Source organism: Megalobrama amblycephala, linkage group LG12, assembly GCF_018812025.1.
Source record: "Megalobrama amblycephala isolate DHTTF-2021 linkage group LG12, ASM1881202v1, whole genome shotgun sequence".
NCBI lineage: Eukaryota > Metazoa > Chordata > Actinopteri > Cypriniformes > Xenocyprididae > Megalobrama > Megalobrama amblycephala.
In genome coordinates, this window is record NC_063055.1 from 26,104,681 (window position 1) to 26,120,790 (window position 16,110).

A 16,110-nucleotide genomic window follows, 5' to 3' on the forward strand; every position below is an offset into this window, starting at 1 on the left:
AAAGTCTGAGAACATTTTGCTTAACTTAATTTTTTCATAAAACAGTGGCGCAAACATTAAAAAAAAAAAAAAAAAAAAAAAAAAAAAGGTTGCCCTAGTTTCAAATCACTCCATTTTCCATGTCAAACCCTCACTGAGTGGCATTAAAATTATTATTTATTTTTTTCCCAATACAGATGAGGCTTTAATAAATTTAAAATATTAACTTATATTTAACTAGTGTTAAAATCAACCACGTAATCCATTATATTCCTACAAACCTAAACTCAAACCATATCCTACCTGGATTGTAAGTTTAATTTTATATCAACATTCAACCTCAAAAGACATTGAACATAAGCTTTGTGTGAGGAAACAGACTGAAGTTTAGGTTTTTTATTAAGTGATAAACGTCCTTTCTGTATCTGTGTCAATGGGAGTAAAATCTGTAGGGCTTGCAGCACCCCTAGAGGTAATTTCACATAGAAACTGCAGCAATTTATACCTGCAGAAACATATTTTATATTAAGAAAAAAATAAGTATGCAGACCTGCCAACCTTGGAAAATTTTATTGAGTACCAGTGTGACGGGATGGGAACACAGGGTTTAAAAGGGGGGTTTAAAATTTTGAGAACGCAACACACACACACCTATCTTCATAAGTCTAATTTTGACTGTTAAAGTTAACTGTTTAATTTGACCCAATTAAAAAATTAGACAAATATTTCAAAGCCTCTGCTCAAAACCATTTTTTTTTTTTTATTCATGATTAATACTGCTTTGCATAATGTGTTCTTATACAAACTGATAACCACAAGTGAATCACGTGTAATTATTTAATATAAATATTTTTTGCAATTTCAAGTATTTACATAGGGATGTGCGCTACAACTAACCTCACATGTGTGTACATGTGATTTATTTTCAAATACTTAATTTATTATTCCAATATCCAAATTATACTAAATCCCACAGGGTTTATATTCAAAGACAGCACGTCACAAATAAACATTAGCCAATACAAACATTTTTATAGAAAACAGTTGACAATGAATAGACAGGACCAATAAGACCAAAACGAATCAATTATTCAAGAATATCAAGTATAAGTTAGTTGAGTCCAACATATAACGAGGGGTTGTGTTAAGGGATTTCATTTAACGAATTTTAAAAACAGGGAGGATGGATTATACAAAATGCTTTCTGACATTTTGACAAAAAAAAAACTAAAAACAGGCAAGAACCAATTTTAAACTCAGCGTTTCAATTTTCATTTTACAATGATCTTCAATCTCTCTGTGTGTGTGTGCGTTTGTATTTGCACTGTGACAACGGTACTTCTAAATCCATTAGTAACTAACACACTAGTTTTCATAAAAGATAAATATGCAATATAATTAGGTACTGTACTTATTATTAGCACAATAATGCAACACATGTAGGCTACGTATCTCAACACTGAGAATTAATAAATAAACGCCTGTTTCTCCAGACTTGCGCTTGTCAGTCATCCACAAACCACAGCACATTCATAATCACTAAGCCATATAGCAATTTCAATTTTATTAAGATTTACTGTTCAGCATTAATTGAGAATTTTATACCCGTTTACCTTAAGGAGTACTCTGACTACTGTACTGTCCTCGCTTGAGGAATCAATCAGACGGCGGGAGTGGAAGGGAGATTGAGCGTGCGAGATTTTGACTTGCTGTCGATTTGCAGTCTCTTTTTAATGATAGGCCTTACGCATTTGTCAATAATCCCCGCTTGCTATTTGGGGAATGAACCCAGCGCTATGATTGGTCGAATTCTTCTTTTGCTGTTGCGTGATTTGAGTACTGCGCATGCACAGGGGAGTCACCAGGTTTTTGCGTAGTTCAGAGTGACAAATCATACCAGCGTACTTTGAGGTCAAAATGCGTACCTGCTATGCAAAATGCGTACAGGTTGGCAGGTCTGAGTATGCATAGTCATGTTTTTCTAATAAGACCAAGTACAAACTAGAGTATTTATACACTTACAGCAAACTCCTCGGGTGTCACTTTGAGCATGTCAAACACCACCGCGTCAAAGCTCTTGGCAGAGTCCAAGCTCCGTCCATCCAGGGACTCGGAACTACTGCTGTCCTGCAAACACAGGAGGAACACAGGTAGAAAGGGATAGAAAAACTTGACATATTATCAGGGATATTATTTCATACACCTATAAAATCCATATGGACAAGGAGTCATGGCCAGTTGCACTCTTCCTGTGGACATTTAATCAGTTTAATTATTATTGTCCATTCAAATTACTTTATTCCATTTGATTATCCAGCCCAGATGGTAAGAAGTTGATAAGAATGCAACCACATCACTTTATTAAAAGGCCAAGAGCCAATTCAGTCATTATTATAATTAAAGCCAGACAAAAATAGACCACATAACAAAGACTTGAGAAGGAAAGATGCAGTCATTATGAAAAGAATGATTTCTCCTCAGCAAATTATCCTGACAGATCCCCTTTGAAGTTTCCCCATTCCATCCAGTGTAATATACGTACTGATGTAAAATCTCAGTTTTATCTTCTCAGTGCTTTATCTGTTCTGTGTGCACCCTTTACTGCTGGAAGATTTGTTCATGTCCTCATTTCTGGTTATTATTACTATTAACAGTGGCCACTACCATTCAAAAGTTTGGAGTCAGTAAGATTTGTTTTAAGTAAATTGAAAAGAAACATTAAAAAGGTTAGTTCACCCAAAAATGAAAATAATGTCATTTATTACTCACCCTCATGCCGTTCTACACCCGTAAGACCTTCGTTGATCTTCGGAACACAAATTAAGATATTTTTGTTGAAATCCAATGGCTTAGTGAGGCCTTCATAGCCAGTAATGACATTTCCTCTCTCAAGATCCAATAATGTACTAAAAACATATTTAAATCAGTTCATGTGAGTACAGTGGTTCAATATTAATATTATAAAGCAACGAGAATATTTAAAAAAAAAAAAAACGACTTATGACCAATTTCAAAACATTGCTTCATTAAGCTTCGGAGCATAATGAATCAGCGTGTCGAATCAGTGATTCGGATCGCGTGTCAAACCACCAAACTGCTGAAATCACGTGACTTTGGCGCTCCGAACCGCTGATTCGATACAAAAGATTCATAACACTCCAAAGCTTCATGAAGCAGTGTTTTAAAATCGGCCATCACTATATAAGTCGTTATTTTGTTTTTTTGGTGCACCAAAATTATTCTTGTCGCTTTATAATATTAATGTTGAACAACTGTACTCACATGAACTGATTTAAATATGTTTTTAGTACATTAATGGATCTTGAGAGAGGAAATGTCATTGCTGGCTATGCAGGCCTCACTGAGCCATCGGATTTCAACAAAAAATTCTTAATTTGTGTTCCGAAGATCAACGAAGGTCTTATGGGTGTGGAACAGCATGAGGCTGAGTAATAAATGACAGAATTTTCATTTTTGGGTTAACTAACCCTTTAAGTGACAATTAAAAATTATACTGAAAAGTGACATTAAAGACAGTATGTTACAAAATGTTTTTATTGGAAATAAATGCTGTTCTTTTGAACATTCTATTCATCAAGAATCCTGAGGAAAAAAAATGAATCACCGTTTCCACAAAAATATTAATAATCAGCATATTAGAATCATGTGACACTAGAGTAATGATCACAGGAACAAAGTACATTTTAAAATATAATAATAAAATAGATAACATTTATCTTAAATTGTAATAATATTTCACAATATTACTGTTTTACTAAGAAAAAAGGTCGAAATATGCATCACAACTGCAAATTAAACTCCTAATTGGCAGATTCATTTGGGCTAGATCAATTTGAAAATGGTGTTATACATTTTTTTTTAGTATGCCCCCTGTCCCAGTGCAGAATAACCTTTGGCTTCACGGACATTTGTATAACATCTTACCTTATGAAACCGTGTCAGTTTGCTTCACAAAAATAAATGTGTCGATCCCTGACTCTCTAGATGAGTTCCAGTTCACACAGTATGACAATGACATAACTGTCTCACTGGAGCAGAATCCTGCCAGTGTGCATTTGAACTGATCAGCACTGATGGGCCAACAAGCTGCTATTTCTCTGATCTGATTTCCCTTAGCAAGCCAATATCATGTCATCTAACCTAGGCGCTGTACACAACACTCAGACTCAACAGCGCCCCCACTCAGTGTAGAACAATCACATGCACCGTGAGGCTGTAGTGATCATCTGCAATAAATCTCTAATTTATAATCCATTATGCACAGTTTAATGTTCAGTTTACTGACTGGCTTATTTACCAATCTTTCTGATATTGATACTGGCAAAGACTAAATTAAATGGAATGAAAGAGATAAAACTATATATATCAGCTATGTAAAAAGGACGCCAGGTCAAACAGTTTAGATAAATCAAGAAAGCAGGCACTGTCATAAATAACAGGACAGATGTTGTCATAGTTTAACTCTTTCGTAAACAAATGGGATGTGTTTTAGTACCTGTGTGTGGCGAGAGGTGATGCTGACGCTGGCAGGAAGTCCATTCCTCCTGTACATGCTCTCAGTCAGAAGAGAAGATCCAGATCACAGCCGACCTCAGCTGCTCACCGCCACACACGACCTCTCAGCCATCCCTGGAAGACACATGCAGACATATTTCACCTTATTGTATGCCCAACTAGGTGTACTTGGCTATTTGGAAAGATTTTGTGATTGTGTTTAACTAAGACTATTAAATACAAATTATGATTTAACACAGTATTACTCTATTTGGGATCTACTCACTCTGAGAAGCAATGCATAATATAGCCAGAAGAGGGAGGACGCCACCACAAATGCAGCCTCTCTCCCCTCAATATGACTACTGCATCTGCCCTACATTCAGTCAGCCAGCCATTTCTTGTTCAAATAGCCATATCCATATCATAGCCATATCATGAAAAGACCCTGCGCAGCTGCTCTCCTATGTGCTATTGAATATAATGTTGCAGTCTGTATGGCCAAATGCAGTCCAGAATTGAAGTGCATGGGTAACAGAAGGAATATCTATACATTTTCGCCTTCAAATACAGTGGATCTTAACTGGTTGTTTAAAAATGTTTTTAAATGTATTAATGTTACCAAAAACTGCATTGGGCCAGCAATATGCTAAATTAACAACATGATGTATAGACTAAATAGACTGCGTATGTTTTTGTCCATTCAAGCTCGAAAGAACTCAATGGGGTACTGGCGCGCTGTCTGAAGCGGCTTTTCTGTGCGTGTGTTTCGGGTGTTTGTTCACAGAGATCCACTTCACATACAACGGTTTTTTTTTGTTGTTTGTTAGTTTTTGCATCTTATCTAGGGCTGGGCGATATATCGCATGCGATTGTCACGTGCATTTCGTCCGGCTTTACTGACGAAATGCGCGTGACAATCACATGCGATATATCGCCCAGCCCTAATCTTATCGCGCTTGAATGGTTTAATTCACGATAATTAAAGGATTAGTCCACTTTTAAATAAACTTTTCCTGATAATTTACTCACCCCCATGTCATCCAAGATGTCCATGTCTTTCTTTCTTCAGTCGAAAAGAAATCAAAGTATTTGATGAAAACATTCCAGGATTTTTTTTCCATATAGTGGACTTCAATGGGCACCAAACAGTTGAAGGTAAAATTAGTTTCAGTGCAGCTTCAAATTGTTCTACGCGATCTCAGATGAGAAATAAGGGTCTTATCTAGTGAAACAATCACTCATTTTCTAAAAAAAATAAAATAAAATTTTATACATATTAACCAGAAATGCTCATCTTGAACTAGCTCTCTTCTTCTTCTCTATTTGAATTCCAGCAGTGTAGACACTGCTAAGCGTATTACTGCCCTCCACAGGTCAAAGTTTAAACTAATTGTTATATACTTTTGAACTAGCATATTGCATATAAAAATTAGTTCAAACTTTGACCTGTGGAGGGCAGTAATACACTTAGCAGTGTCTACACTGCCGGGATTCTGATAAAGAAGAAGAAGAAGAAGAGAGCTAGTTCAAGATGAGCATTTATGGTTAAAACTTTTTTCAATTTTTTTTTTAGAAAATGAGCGATGGTTTCACTAGATAAGACCCTTATTTCTCATCTGGGATCGTGTAGAACAATTTGAAGCTGCAGTGATTTTGACCTTCAACTGTTTGGTGCCCATTGAAGTCCACTATATGGAAAAAAATCCTGGAATGTTTTCATCAAAAACCTTAATTTCTTTTCGACTGAAGAAAGAAAGACATGAACATCTTGGATGACATGGGGGTGAGTAAATTATCAGGAAAAGTTTATTTAAAAGTGGACTAATCCTTTAATCAAAATAATAATAATAATAATAATAATAAATTAAGCAAAATCTCATTTTTTTCATGATATCATACATTTTTTATTTTTCCTAAAATGTACTTACAATGTTATAAATTTTTTTGTACCAAACATGTAGGTTTTTCATGACCGTTTAGTTTCAAAACAACTATAATACAATTTGTACAGATATTCATACCCATTTTGTTTTGCCAGATCTTTCACATGGTTAATATCTGCATGGTAGTGTTGGTGAAGGCCATCCCAATCGCCAGTTCTTTAGTAATACTGAAAGAGAGAGAGATAACAGGAAGACTTATGATTAAAATACAAATACCTTTGGCAAATCATCAAGGTTGGTTTCCCCAGTTTCAGACAAATTGCGAGGCATCGAATTTTTTTTTTCTTCCTGACTTATTACACAATTGCAAACATGGATAAAATGTACTATAGTGTCAGTTAAATACACCAGCCAGAGGCGAAGATACACTTGCTGTTTACCTGAGAGCAGCAGCATTTAACTAGCGTAATCGAGTGTGAAGAATTCAGTCAATACTGTTAACACTCATGTTTGCTGTCCTGCATTTGTTTATTTGCCTGTATTTGTGCACATGGCTTGAATGTGAATGCCTAATGGCATAAATTAGACATTTCTCAATGTTTTTGAAAGAAGTCTCCTATGTCTCCTCCAAAATAACTATTTTCTATGTTAAAGGTGCTAAAGAGGATCTTTTCGTCGACTGAGAAACCAAAGACTGTTAGTGAGTTTTTGAAATGAGCGCATGCGTAAGAACAACCCCCCTCCTTCACAGCTCATTTCGAGGGAACGCCTCCCAAAACTCGTGCACGAGTATTGGAACACGAGTGTTTACCACCGGCATTTGCTGTGTCGTGTTAGTGGATTCATTATGTCGGACTCACCGCAGGTAACTCATAATCTGCAGTTGTTACTCCTGTCTCCTGACAAAAACATTGCATGCAGCGCCTGCAGAGTGTGGAAAGTTACTGGAGCGCGCAGCCGTGCATCTCTCACAAGGAACGTCATGGCAGTGATTGACAAGCCAGAGGGCCAATCGTTTACGCGATGATCGCGTAAACGATTGGCTGATGTTTTTAAGGCCCTACCTCGTGCACAGATGATGTATATTAATATTATTCCTTTCAGTGCACCTAATAAATAGTCTTTTATCAGTTAGTAAAGACAGTTTCAAGTAATATTGCAAAATGTATAAAACAAAACATCCTCTTTAGCACCTTTAATGTATGTCATCCCGATCTATAAGCGCTTTTCATTAACTGCAAACCATGGTTCACAGCGAAACTCAGTCAGCTTCATCAGGCCAAAGAAGATGCCTACAGGAATGGAGCTGAACAACGTGGACCTGAACACACTCAAAACAGTGAAGATGATAGTGGACTTCTGGAGAAACCCCTCAGCACTCCGCCCACTCACCAATGGGGGTAGTCGTGGCCTACTGGTTAGAAAGTCAGACTGGTAACCTGAAGGTTCTGGGTTCCATTCTCAATACCATAGGAAAATGTAGGTGGGGGAGTGAATGAACATCTCTCTCTTCCACCCTCAATACCCACGACTGAGGTGCCCTTAATGGGTTAAATGCAGAGGACAAATTCTGAGTATGGGTTACCATACTTAGCCTTCACATCATGTCACTAGATGTCACTAGATCATGAACAGTACTGTGGCAACAGTGAAGTCATTCAGGTTCCTGGGCTCTACCATCTCTCAGGACCTAAAGTGGGACAATCACATTGAATCCATTGAGAAAAAGGCCCATCAGAGGATGTATTTCCTTCACCAGCTGAGGAAGTTCAACTTGCCACAGGCGCTGCCGATGCAGATCTACTCAGCCGTCATTGAGTCTGTCCTCTGCACTTCAATAACTGTCTGGTTACACTCAGCTACAAAAGCAGACATCACAAGATAACAGAGGACGGTTCCGACTGCTGAGAGGAATACAGATGTTCCGCTGCCCACCCTCCAAGAACTGTATACAGTACTTCCAGAATGAGAAAAGGGGCCCCGAAAAATACTCTGGATTCCTCACATCCAAGCCACCTTCTCTTTGAACTTTTGGTCGTCTGGCCAGTGCAACAGAGCACTGAGCACCAGAACAGCCAGGCACAAGGAAAGTTTCTTTCCCCAGGCAATCTATCTTGTGAACAGTTAAATGTTCTCCCCACTGTGCTGATATGATAACTATGTGCAATACTCCTTATATTTATTTGACAACAACCTATGTCTTCTTATTTCATCCTTGTTAATTCTTTTCTATTCTATTTATAGCACACCTGTACTGTTTTTTTATTTTACTATCTCAGGGCTCCAGACTGCGCCTAAAACTAGGGTTGTTCCGATTCCGATACTAGTATCGGAAATACCACCGATACCACAAAAATTTCTGGCATCGGTATCGGCGAGTATTTAAACTCACGTACCGATCCGATACCATTTTCTTAAACAATACCTAGTTGTGCCCGCTATCTTTGCTTAACGCAGCAAATCGGAAACCAATTCTTCTTCGCGGCTCAGAATGCAAACACAGGAAGTTGTGCTGTGTTGCCACAAGAAACCACTGTTTAGAGCAGCGGAGAAGTGAAAACGCGCTAGCAGTATGTCTGCTGTTTGGCAGTATTTCAGACCAGTAAAACGGCGACATGTCTCATATGCAATGCTGCAATTTCGAGTGGCACAAGTATTGGCAACTTTAACACAAATAACTTAATAAAGCATTTGAAGACGCGTCATCCCGCGCAACACGATGGTTACATAAAGGCTAATGCTGCGTTCACACCAGACGTGAATGAAGCGATAAGCGCGAGTGATTTATGTTAAGTCAATGCAAAGACGCGAATTGACTCCCTGCGGCGCGATTCGCGTGAATGACGTGGTGCGAATTGAGCGATTCGGGCGTTTGACGCGCTTAAGATGGAGAAGGATGAGGCGTGCCAGCTTCATTCAAACAAAGAGAAAAGTTTTCAAAAGACAAATAAAGATAACCGACAAAATTGTCGGGTTTATTGTTCTGGATGACCAGCTGCTGTCAGTCGTCGAAAACGTGAGATTTTTATTTAACAAAATTGTTTCTGGACTTCAAGTTTTAAAGAGATTATTTTCTTATATAGCCTAATTATATTCCTAGATTTATTTGTTGCACTGTTTTTATAGTTATATTGTAAAACTAATATACCTTTTTCAGTTTACAGTGTTAGATTTGTGGCTGCATTTGAAGTTCTTTTTCACTTAAAATAAATAAATAATATAACTGACAAATGTATGTCAGATAATAAAAATACTCTAGTTCACTGTATGTTTTTGTTCTTGTTTTATTAAGGGATAAGTCTGAAGCACACCATAAATAATTCTATCAAATCATACAGGGCTAGTAGTGTATATATATATACAGATACACACCCAGGTATCGGATCGGTACACGGTATCGGCCGATCCCCTGAGCGCAGGTATCGGAATCGGTATCGGGAATGGAAAAGGGGTATCGGAACATCTCTACCTAAAACGGTCGCATTTGCAACTAAAAATATTAATTTGCGAGTGATATTTTTGAACTTGAACTTGAATGAGCAGCAAAAGTAAAGCACAGACATTTCAAAATAAGAGTATTTTTGCTGCGTGCAAAACAGCTGCATTTGAACACACCGTTCTGCTCCTGACAACTGCATATTCCTTCATATAAATTCGTCTATATTCGTCATTCAAAAGGGGAAACCGGATCTACAGACTGCAGATACACACAATGCAGCGCGTGCTTACCGTTTTGAATATCAATCATGCTAATCACTTTCATTATTCCGCTCATGCTCATCAGATAAATTTAAGGTAATTAAAAGTCTTCAGTGCCTTAAACAGTATAACAAGAGTATAAACAATCATTTTATATTTTTTGGATGGAAAAACAAATCGCGATACTCCCTAATGTGATTATTATTAATTTCATTAAATAAATGTGAGCGGCGCTGCATGTTTTAAAGTCAAAAGATTACGCTGTTGCGCGTTCTTCAGAGCAGCTCGCATTCAATGATTAGCACACATTTGTTAACCGATTGCTTATGAACTAATGCTGATCAATTATCACAATGTTTACTTTATATTATTTATATTAGATTGTGTTGTAAACGGTTGTAGTAACGTAATTTTTTAATCCTCATCTGAACTTGAATGAGCAGCAAAAGTAAAGCACAGACATTTCAAAATAAGAGTCCCGATGTATTTCAAAGTAATCAAAGTCAAGCAGTATGTATATCAATTGCCCCTGTTTGTTATTTGGTTACACAAACCAAATGTAATATATTTATATATTTATTTCCAAATATTTATATTTATTTTCGTTCGTTTGATTCAGAGTAAACTGTTGTAGCTTCAGAAAGGAAGGACTAAGAACATTATTTGACACATATTCAATATAAAGATTTTACTAGCATCAGGGTTATTATTAGGGCTGGGCGATATGGCTGAAAACTGTATCACGATATCAGTGTTTCATATCAGTCGATATCGATAATTATTTATATTTTTATGACCCATTTAAAATAAGGACCAGGAGAAAAATATATTACATTTAAACATTTTTATTTTAAACTTAACCTTCCTCTGATCATAATCCCCTCAGTTATTAAGACAGAAATGTCAACAACCATGGAAAACTCGAATAATTAAAATGTAAAAACAAGTCTAAAGTCACAATGAACACGCTTCCTCTTTTATTTACAATTTCCTCGCTCGCTGCGGCACTCATTTTCTGCTTATCAGTCGCCTGTTACTGAAGAGGAATCCAGCAGACCAGCACAAGACAACGATATGGCGCAACCAAAATTGTTACAGTTACATGATTGGCTGTTAGCGTCACTCCCTACATTGCTAGGTTACCAGAGAGTGAGTGCCTTTGTTAATGCAACCAAACTTGCTTCGCAACCACTGTTTTCTTCCGACGAAGAATAAAAAATATTGAATATTTTATCTAACACATTTTTTATTGATATTGATCACGTCTATCGCGATACATATCGTTATCGTTTTATCGCCCAGCCCTAGTTATTATAGTTAACTAAAACCATTAAAAACATTTTTTATTGCTTGAAATAAATGTTAATACTAAAATAAAAATCTATACAAACTAAACAGACATGTTTAAAAACAACAAAAAATAAAAACTTAAAAAAATGAAAGCAGAAAATATAAAAATCTAATCGGATTCAAAATGTTAACTAAAAGTGAAAATAGTGACGTTCATTTCTCAGCAAAGTCACAAGATGAAAAAGCTGAAACTGTAAAGGGGACATATATAAACAACAGGATGACTAAAAGTAAGATTTAAAATTTTAAGTTCATTGTTGTGTGGCTCTTAAAAAAAAAATTTGGTGCCTGTTTTTTCCCATATAGGAGCCAGTGGCTCCTTAATGAATGTTTTTGTCTGGAGCCCTGTATCTGTGTTCTTTTGTTGTCTCTGTGTACTAGAAGCTTCTCTGTCACCAAAACAAATTTGTTGTGTGTGCAAACATACTTGCAATATAGCTCATTCTGATTCTGATTATATTTTAAAATGTAGATTATTTTTGTGATGGCAAAGCTGAATTTTCAGCATCATTACTCCAGTCTTCAGTGTCACATGATCCTTCAGAAATCATTCTAATATACTGATTTGCTGCTCAATAAACATTTCTTATTATTCTTGTTATTATCAATGTTAAAAACAGCTGTGCTGCTTAACATTCTTATGGAAACCACAACACATTTTTGCATGATTCTTTGATGAGAAGAAATTAGATTTGTTACTTTCAATGCATCTTACCACAGTAACCATAGACACAGACTGTAACTACAACACAACTATAATAAGATAACATCAGCTAAACAATAACCTACAAAACATTTTGGATTGTTGTTTGTACTGCCCTGCAGGTAAGGTAACTTTCTTGATACAATAAACAGAATTTACTAACACAAGAGTCTTGAATATATGCTTAAATGTTGCTTCAGTTACATATGTAAAGGATAATGTATAAAAATGTCAGTCATTATCACTAAATAAAGTATTATGTACTTAAGTATTATGTATGTACTTAAGTACTATGAAGTAGAGGGGTCTTGTTTCACCCTGAAGGGGGGATCATTTCGCAAAAAACAAAACAAAAAACAAAACAAAACAAAAAAAACAAGCTTAAATTTACTTATTTGAACTTAAAAACATATCCTCAAAAATAAAATATTGACATGAGTTGAAATTGTACTATCCCAATTATTAGATTAGATTAACGGTCAAATACAGTTTTTCATCACTCAATACCGCATTTCAGAATCAAGAATACACTACATGTTTTACATTAAAATCACTAGAGCAAGAATAATCTGTTATACAGTGAATGAGATATCTTTTTTTCTGAGTTGCTGTTTAATTTCTAGACTATTTTATATTAGTTTAGCTTAGACATTTAATTCATATGCTGTTTAATTCTCTCGAACTATCCCTCTGGGTAACTGAATTTGACTGCTGTTTTTCACATACACCATCTAATTTGCAAGTATTTTGCAAGCCAGTATGAGAACAAATGTCCAGATTTTGCATGCACTAACAAAATCTAAAACCCAAATTCTCAATTCAAACAGATGTTTCTAAACACAGTGACAATGAATGAAAACGTCAAAGTGTGTGAAGACACCATGCAGGTTCCAGTGAAGATAGAGTACGAGCTGGGAGAGCAGACAGAGCAACACCTCAGGGAAATGGGTGTCCACTGTGTGGGGGAAACCTTAGACGTAGAGTACTACTACGATACTGACAGCTTCCAACTGGCTTCTACACAGACCTGGTTGAATCGGCATAATGACCAGTGGGGACTGATCCTGGCAGAAGAACAAGAGCTTAATCACGCTCAATCAGACGACACCAAGAAGTCAGAAGTTGAACATTTTGAAGAAAAGAAAAGCAAAATACTCATTTCATCACCTGAAGAAAGATCAGCAATAGGTGCAGGCTTAATAGAAACATCAAGCAATGAGCATCCTGAAAAGAAAATGTGCAAACGCCAAGTTCAGAGAACATCCTCGGATACGTCTCCAACATACACAGAACTAAGTGACCCGCACGCCATCATGTTGCATCTCTCAAAGTGTCTCCAACTCCCTCTGACCCACAATAAAATTCAAAGCATGACCATGAAGAACTTCTTGAAAATGGCCCAGATCCAGATGTATGAAAGCTGGACCAGGACCAGCACAGTGAAGTACTCTCTGCCTGGTGGCTTCTCACTGGTGGTGGAGAGAAACTACAGAATTCCCACTGAAACTCCTTCTGCATTTTTGATGATGAATGCTGATGTGCTCAGCATAAGCAGTGAGCTGGAAAAGATGGACCGACTGTGCAAAGAACTAGGCTTAAAACCAAAGGCAAGATCATTACAAACTATTGTTGAAGCCTGTAGTGGTCATGTGGACATCTATTCATAAATTCTCTGTCTTGTTTTTACTTTCTAAACAATAAAATTGGCAAAAACATAATTTTAAGTAAGTTATACTAACTTACTTAAATATTGTAAAGGGTTACCACAGTGATCTTATAATGACCAGGCCAACATTTTTTTTTACATCTATATAATAAATCTATATCTATACATATCTACCTGTTATGTATATATATATATATATATATATATATATATATATATATATATATATATATATATATATATATAACAGGTAGATATGTATATATCTATATGTATATGTACATATATATGTGTGTGTGTGTGTGTGTGTGTGTGTGTGAGATTATATATATTGATCTATATAATAAACTTCATATATAATATAATATAATATAATATAATATAATATAATATATGTTACTGTAATTCATAAATACACTATTGTTCATGGTTAAATTGTGTTTATTCATAATGTCAATTTATACAACTTGAAAAATTTATTAGTATACAATATTAACCAAGATTAATAATAAATAGAAGTATTCACTGTTATTGCAATAACTAATATTAATATATAGCTAGGCTTGTCACAAGCCTGAATTCTGTATGGATGACTGCCATACAAATAATTACAATATAATTCTAATATAATATAGTAAAATATAATTATGACTCTTCTGCTTCTTCCTACCACACCGGAAAAGGAGACACAATATTGTGCATTAGATTTAAATTTCACTTATTTGGATAGCAAATGTGATTGAAATTTAAACTGTACAATTATTTCATTATCAAATAATTGCGATACAAACAAATAACCATGCGTCAGATGATGGCTGTAAGGTCTTTTCAACTTCATCAACTGCATTCTTCTGTATTAGGTCACTAAAACACATAAAAAAGCTACTCAAAATAGCTGAAATAATCATCTTAGAAAAAAAAATATTAAAACAACTGAAATTGTTCTTGGAAACAATATTGTTTCCTAAAGACTCACAGGTGTGATTTTACCCTGTTTCATCTAAGAGACAGATTCAGCTGAAGTACCTGCTGCTGAGACATCTATAGTTTCTATGGCAACAGAAAGAGCTCTAATGTGTTCATATTTTATATTATACACATGAGGGCAGAGCAGTCTGCAGGCAACAATCTGCCACGTTGGATGTCCGACATGTTCAACATTGGCAATGTTTCTTGTCCCTGACTCCAGAGGACCTGCAGTATTGTACATCTCTCTTCTTCTAGTAACAAAAGTATGAATCTCTCAACAATATAATACATTTATTTCATGTGACAGGGGCTTTTATCTAAAGTGACTTAAAGTGCATTCAAGGTATACATTTGATCAGTTTCAGTGTTCCCAGGGAATTGAACCCATGACCTTGTCAATACTAGTGTCGTGCTCTACCAGTCAAGCTACACAAAAACTCGAAGGGCTAAAACAAACAGAAAACATGGGTTGCTTCTGAAACAATAACAGATTTTCTCATCAGCACTTGCAGTAGACAGCAGATTTCATGGAGGCGTAACAAACAACAAAACAACACAATACAGAATAGCAGATTCTCTGGCTTCACTAGCACAGACTTGAAGGTTTGCCATCAACTCCAAACATTTAATACGGGAGCAATACACAGCAAATGAAGAAACATAATGAGGAGTACAAGAAAGAACATCTACTAGGGTATATATTGATTTGAGATAGCTGAGCTAAATAAACTTCACTGGTAAATTACACGACACAGTCACACCACTATTTGTTAAAAAGATAACATGTTGTTGTTTAACATGTTGTTAAATGGGTGGTTGATTATGATTTCACTTTTTTAACTTTAATTAGTGTGTAATGTTGCTGTTTGAGCATAAACAACATCTGCAATGCAAAGGGAGATATTTTCTTTTAAATAATTTGCTGTTTAAGGACTACAATAAAAGGTTGGTAGGGACTACAACAAGCTTCTTCGTGGGTTAGCGACATCACTAACCCTAAAATTTACATAAACTCTGCCCCCAAGAATGCGCAACAAAGGGGGCGAGGCCAAGTTGGGCTGCTTTAGAGAAGAGTTGTTGTAGTAGAGAGTTGTTGCTTGCCATGGTATCATTTTACACTGGACAGCTTCACAATTCAACACTGGATTAGCACAAAAAATTAACATGACGGCACATGCTAGTCGATCAGTTGAATCAACTCCACAGCAACTACATAAATTTATCCACTAACCATTCAGAAATGTCCAGATGTATTCTAGAAGTTAACTTCTTCCTGAGTCTCTCCATCAGTGTCCGACTCCGGTTTGAACAATGTAAGGCTGAACACCGTTACTGATATTGTC

The 16,110-nt window shown here is 36.0% G+C and overlaps 2 protein-coding genes across 3 annotated transcripts in view; one reads left to right on the top strand and one right to left on the bottom strand.

The window, feature by feature from the left end:
• Window positions 1–16,110, bottom strand: part of ralgps1 (Ral GEF with PH domain and SH3 binding motif 1) — a 152,608-nt gene that overhangs the window by 133,324 nt on the left and 3,174 nt on the right. For both annotated transcript variants that reach the window (XM_048210036.1, XM_048210035.1), the window contains 3 exons: window positions 6,519–6,607; window positions 4,496–4,629; window positions 2,002–2,106 (listed from right to left, as the gene is read on the bottom strand). In XM_048210036.1, the coding sequence (XP_048065993.1) occupies window positions 2,002–2,106; window positions 4,496–4,552 (162 nt within the window). In that variant the 5' untranslated portion in view covers window positions 4,553–4,629; window positions 6,519–6,607. The remainder of the gene's footprint in view (window positions 1–2,001; window positions 2,107–4,495; window positions 4,630–6,518; window positions 6,608–16,110) is intronic.
• si:dkey-191c17.2 (uncharacterized protein LOC100005628 homolog) lies at window positions 12,113–13,968 on the top strand. Its single transcript, XM_048210038.1, has 2 exons — window positions 12,113–12,254; window positions 12,960–13,968. The coding sequence occupies exon 2, from the start codon at window positions 12,960–12,962 to the stop codon at window positions 13,797–13,799; it is 840 nt and encodes a 279-aa protein (XP_048065995.1). The 5' UTR covers window positions 12,113–12,254; the 3' UTR covers window positions 13,800–13,968.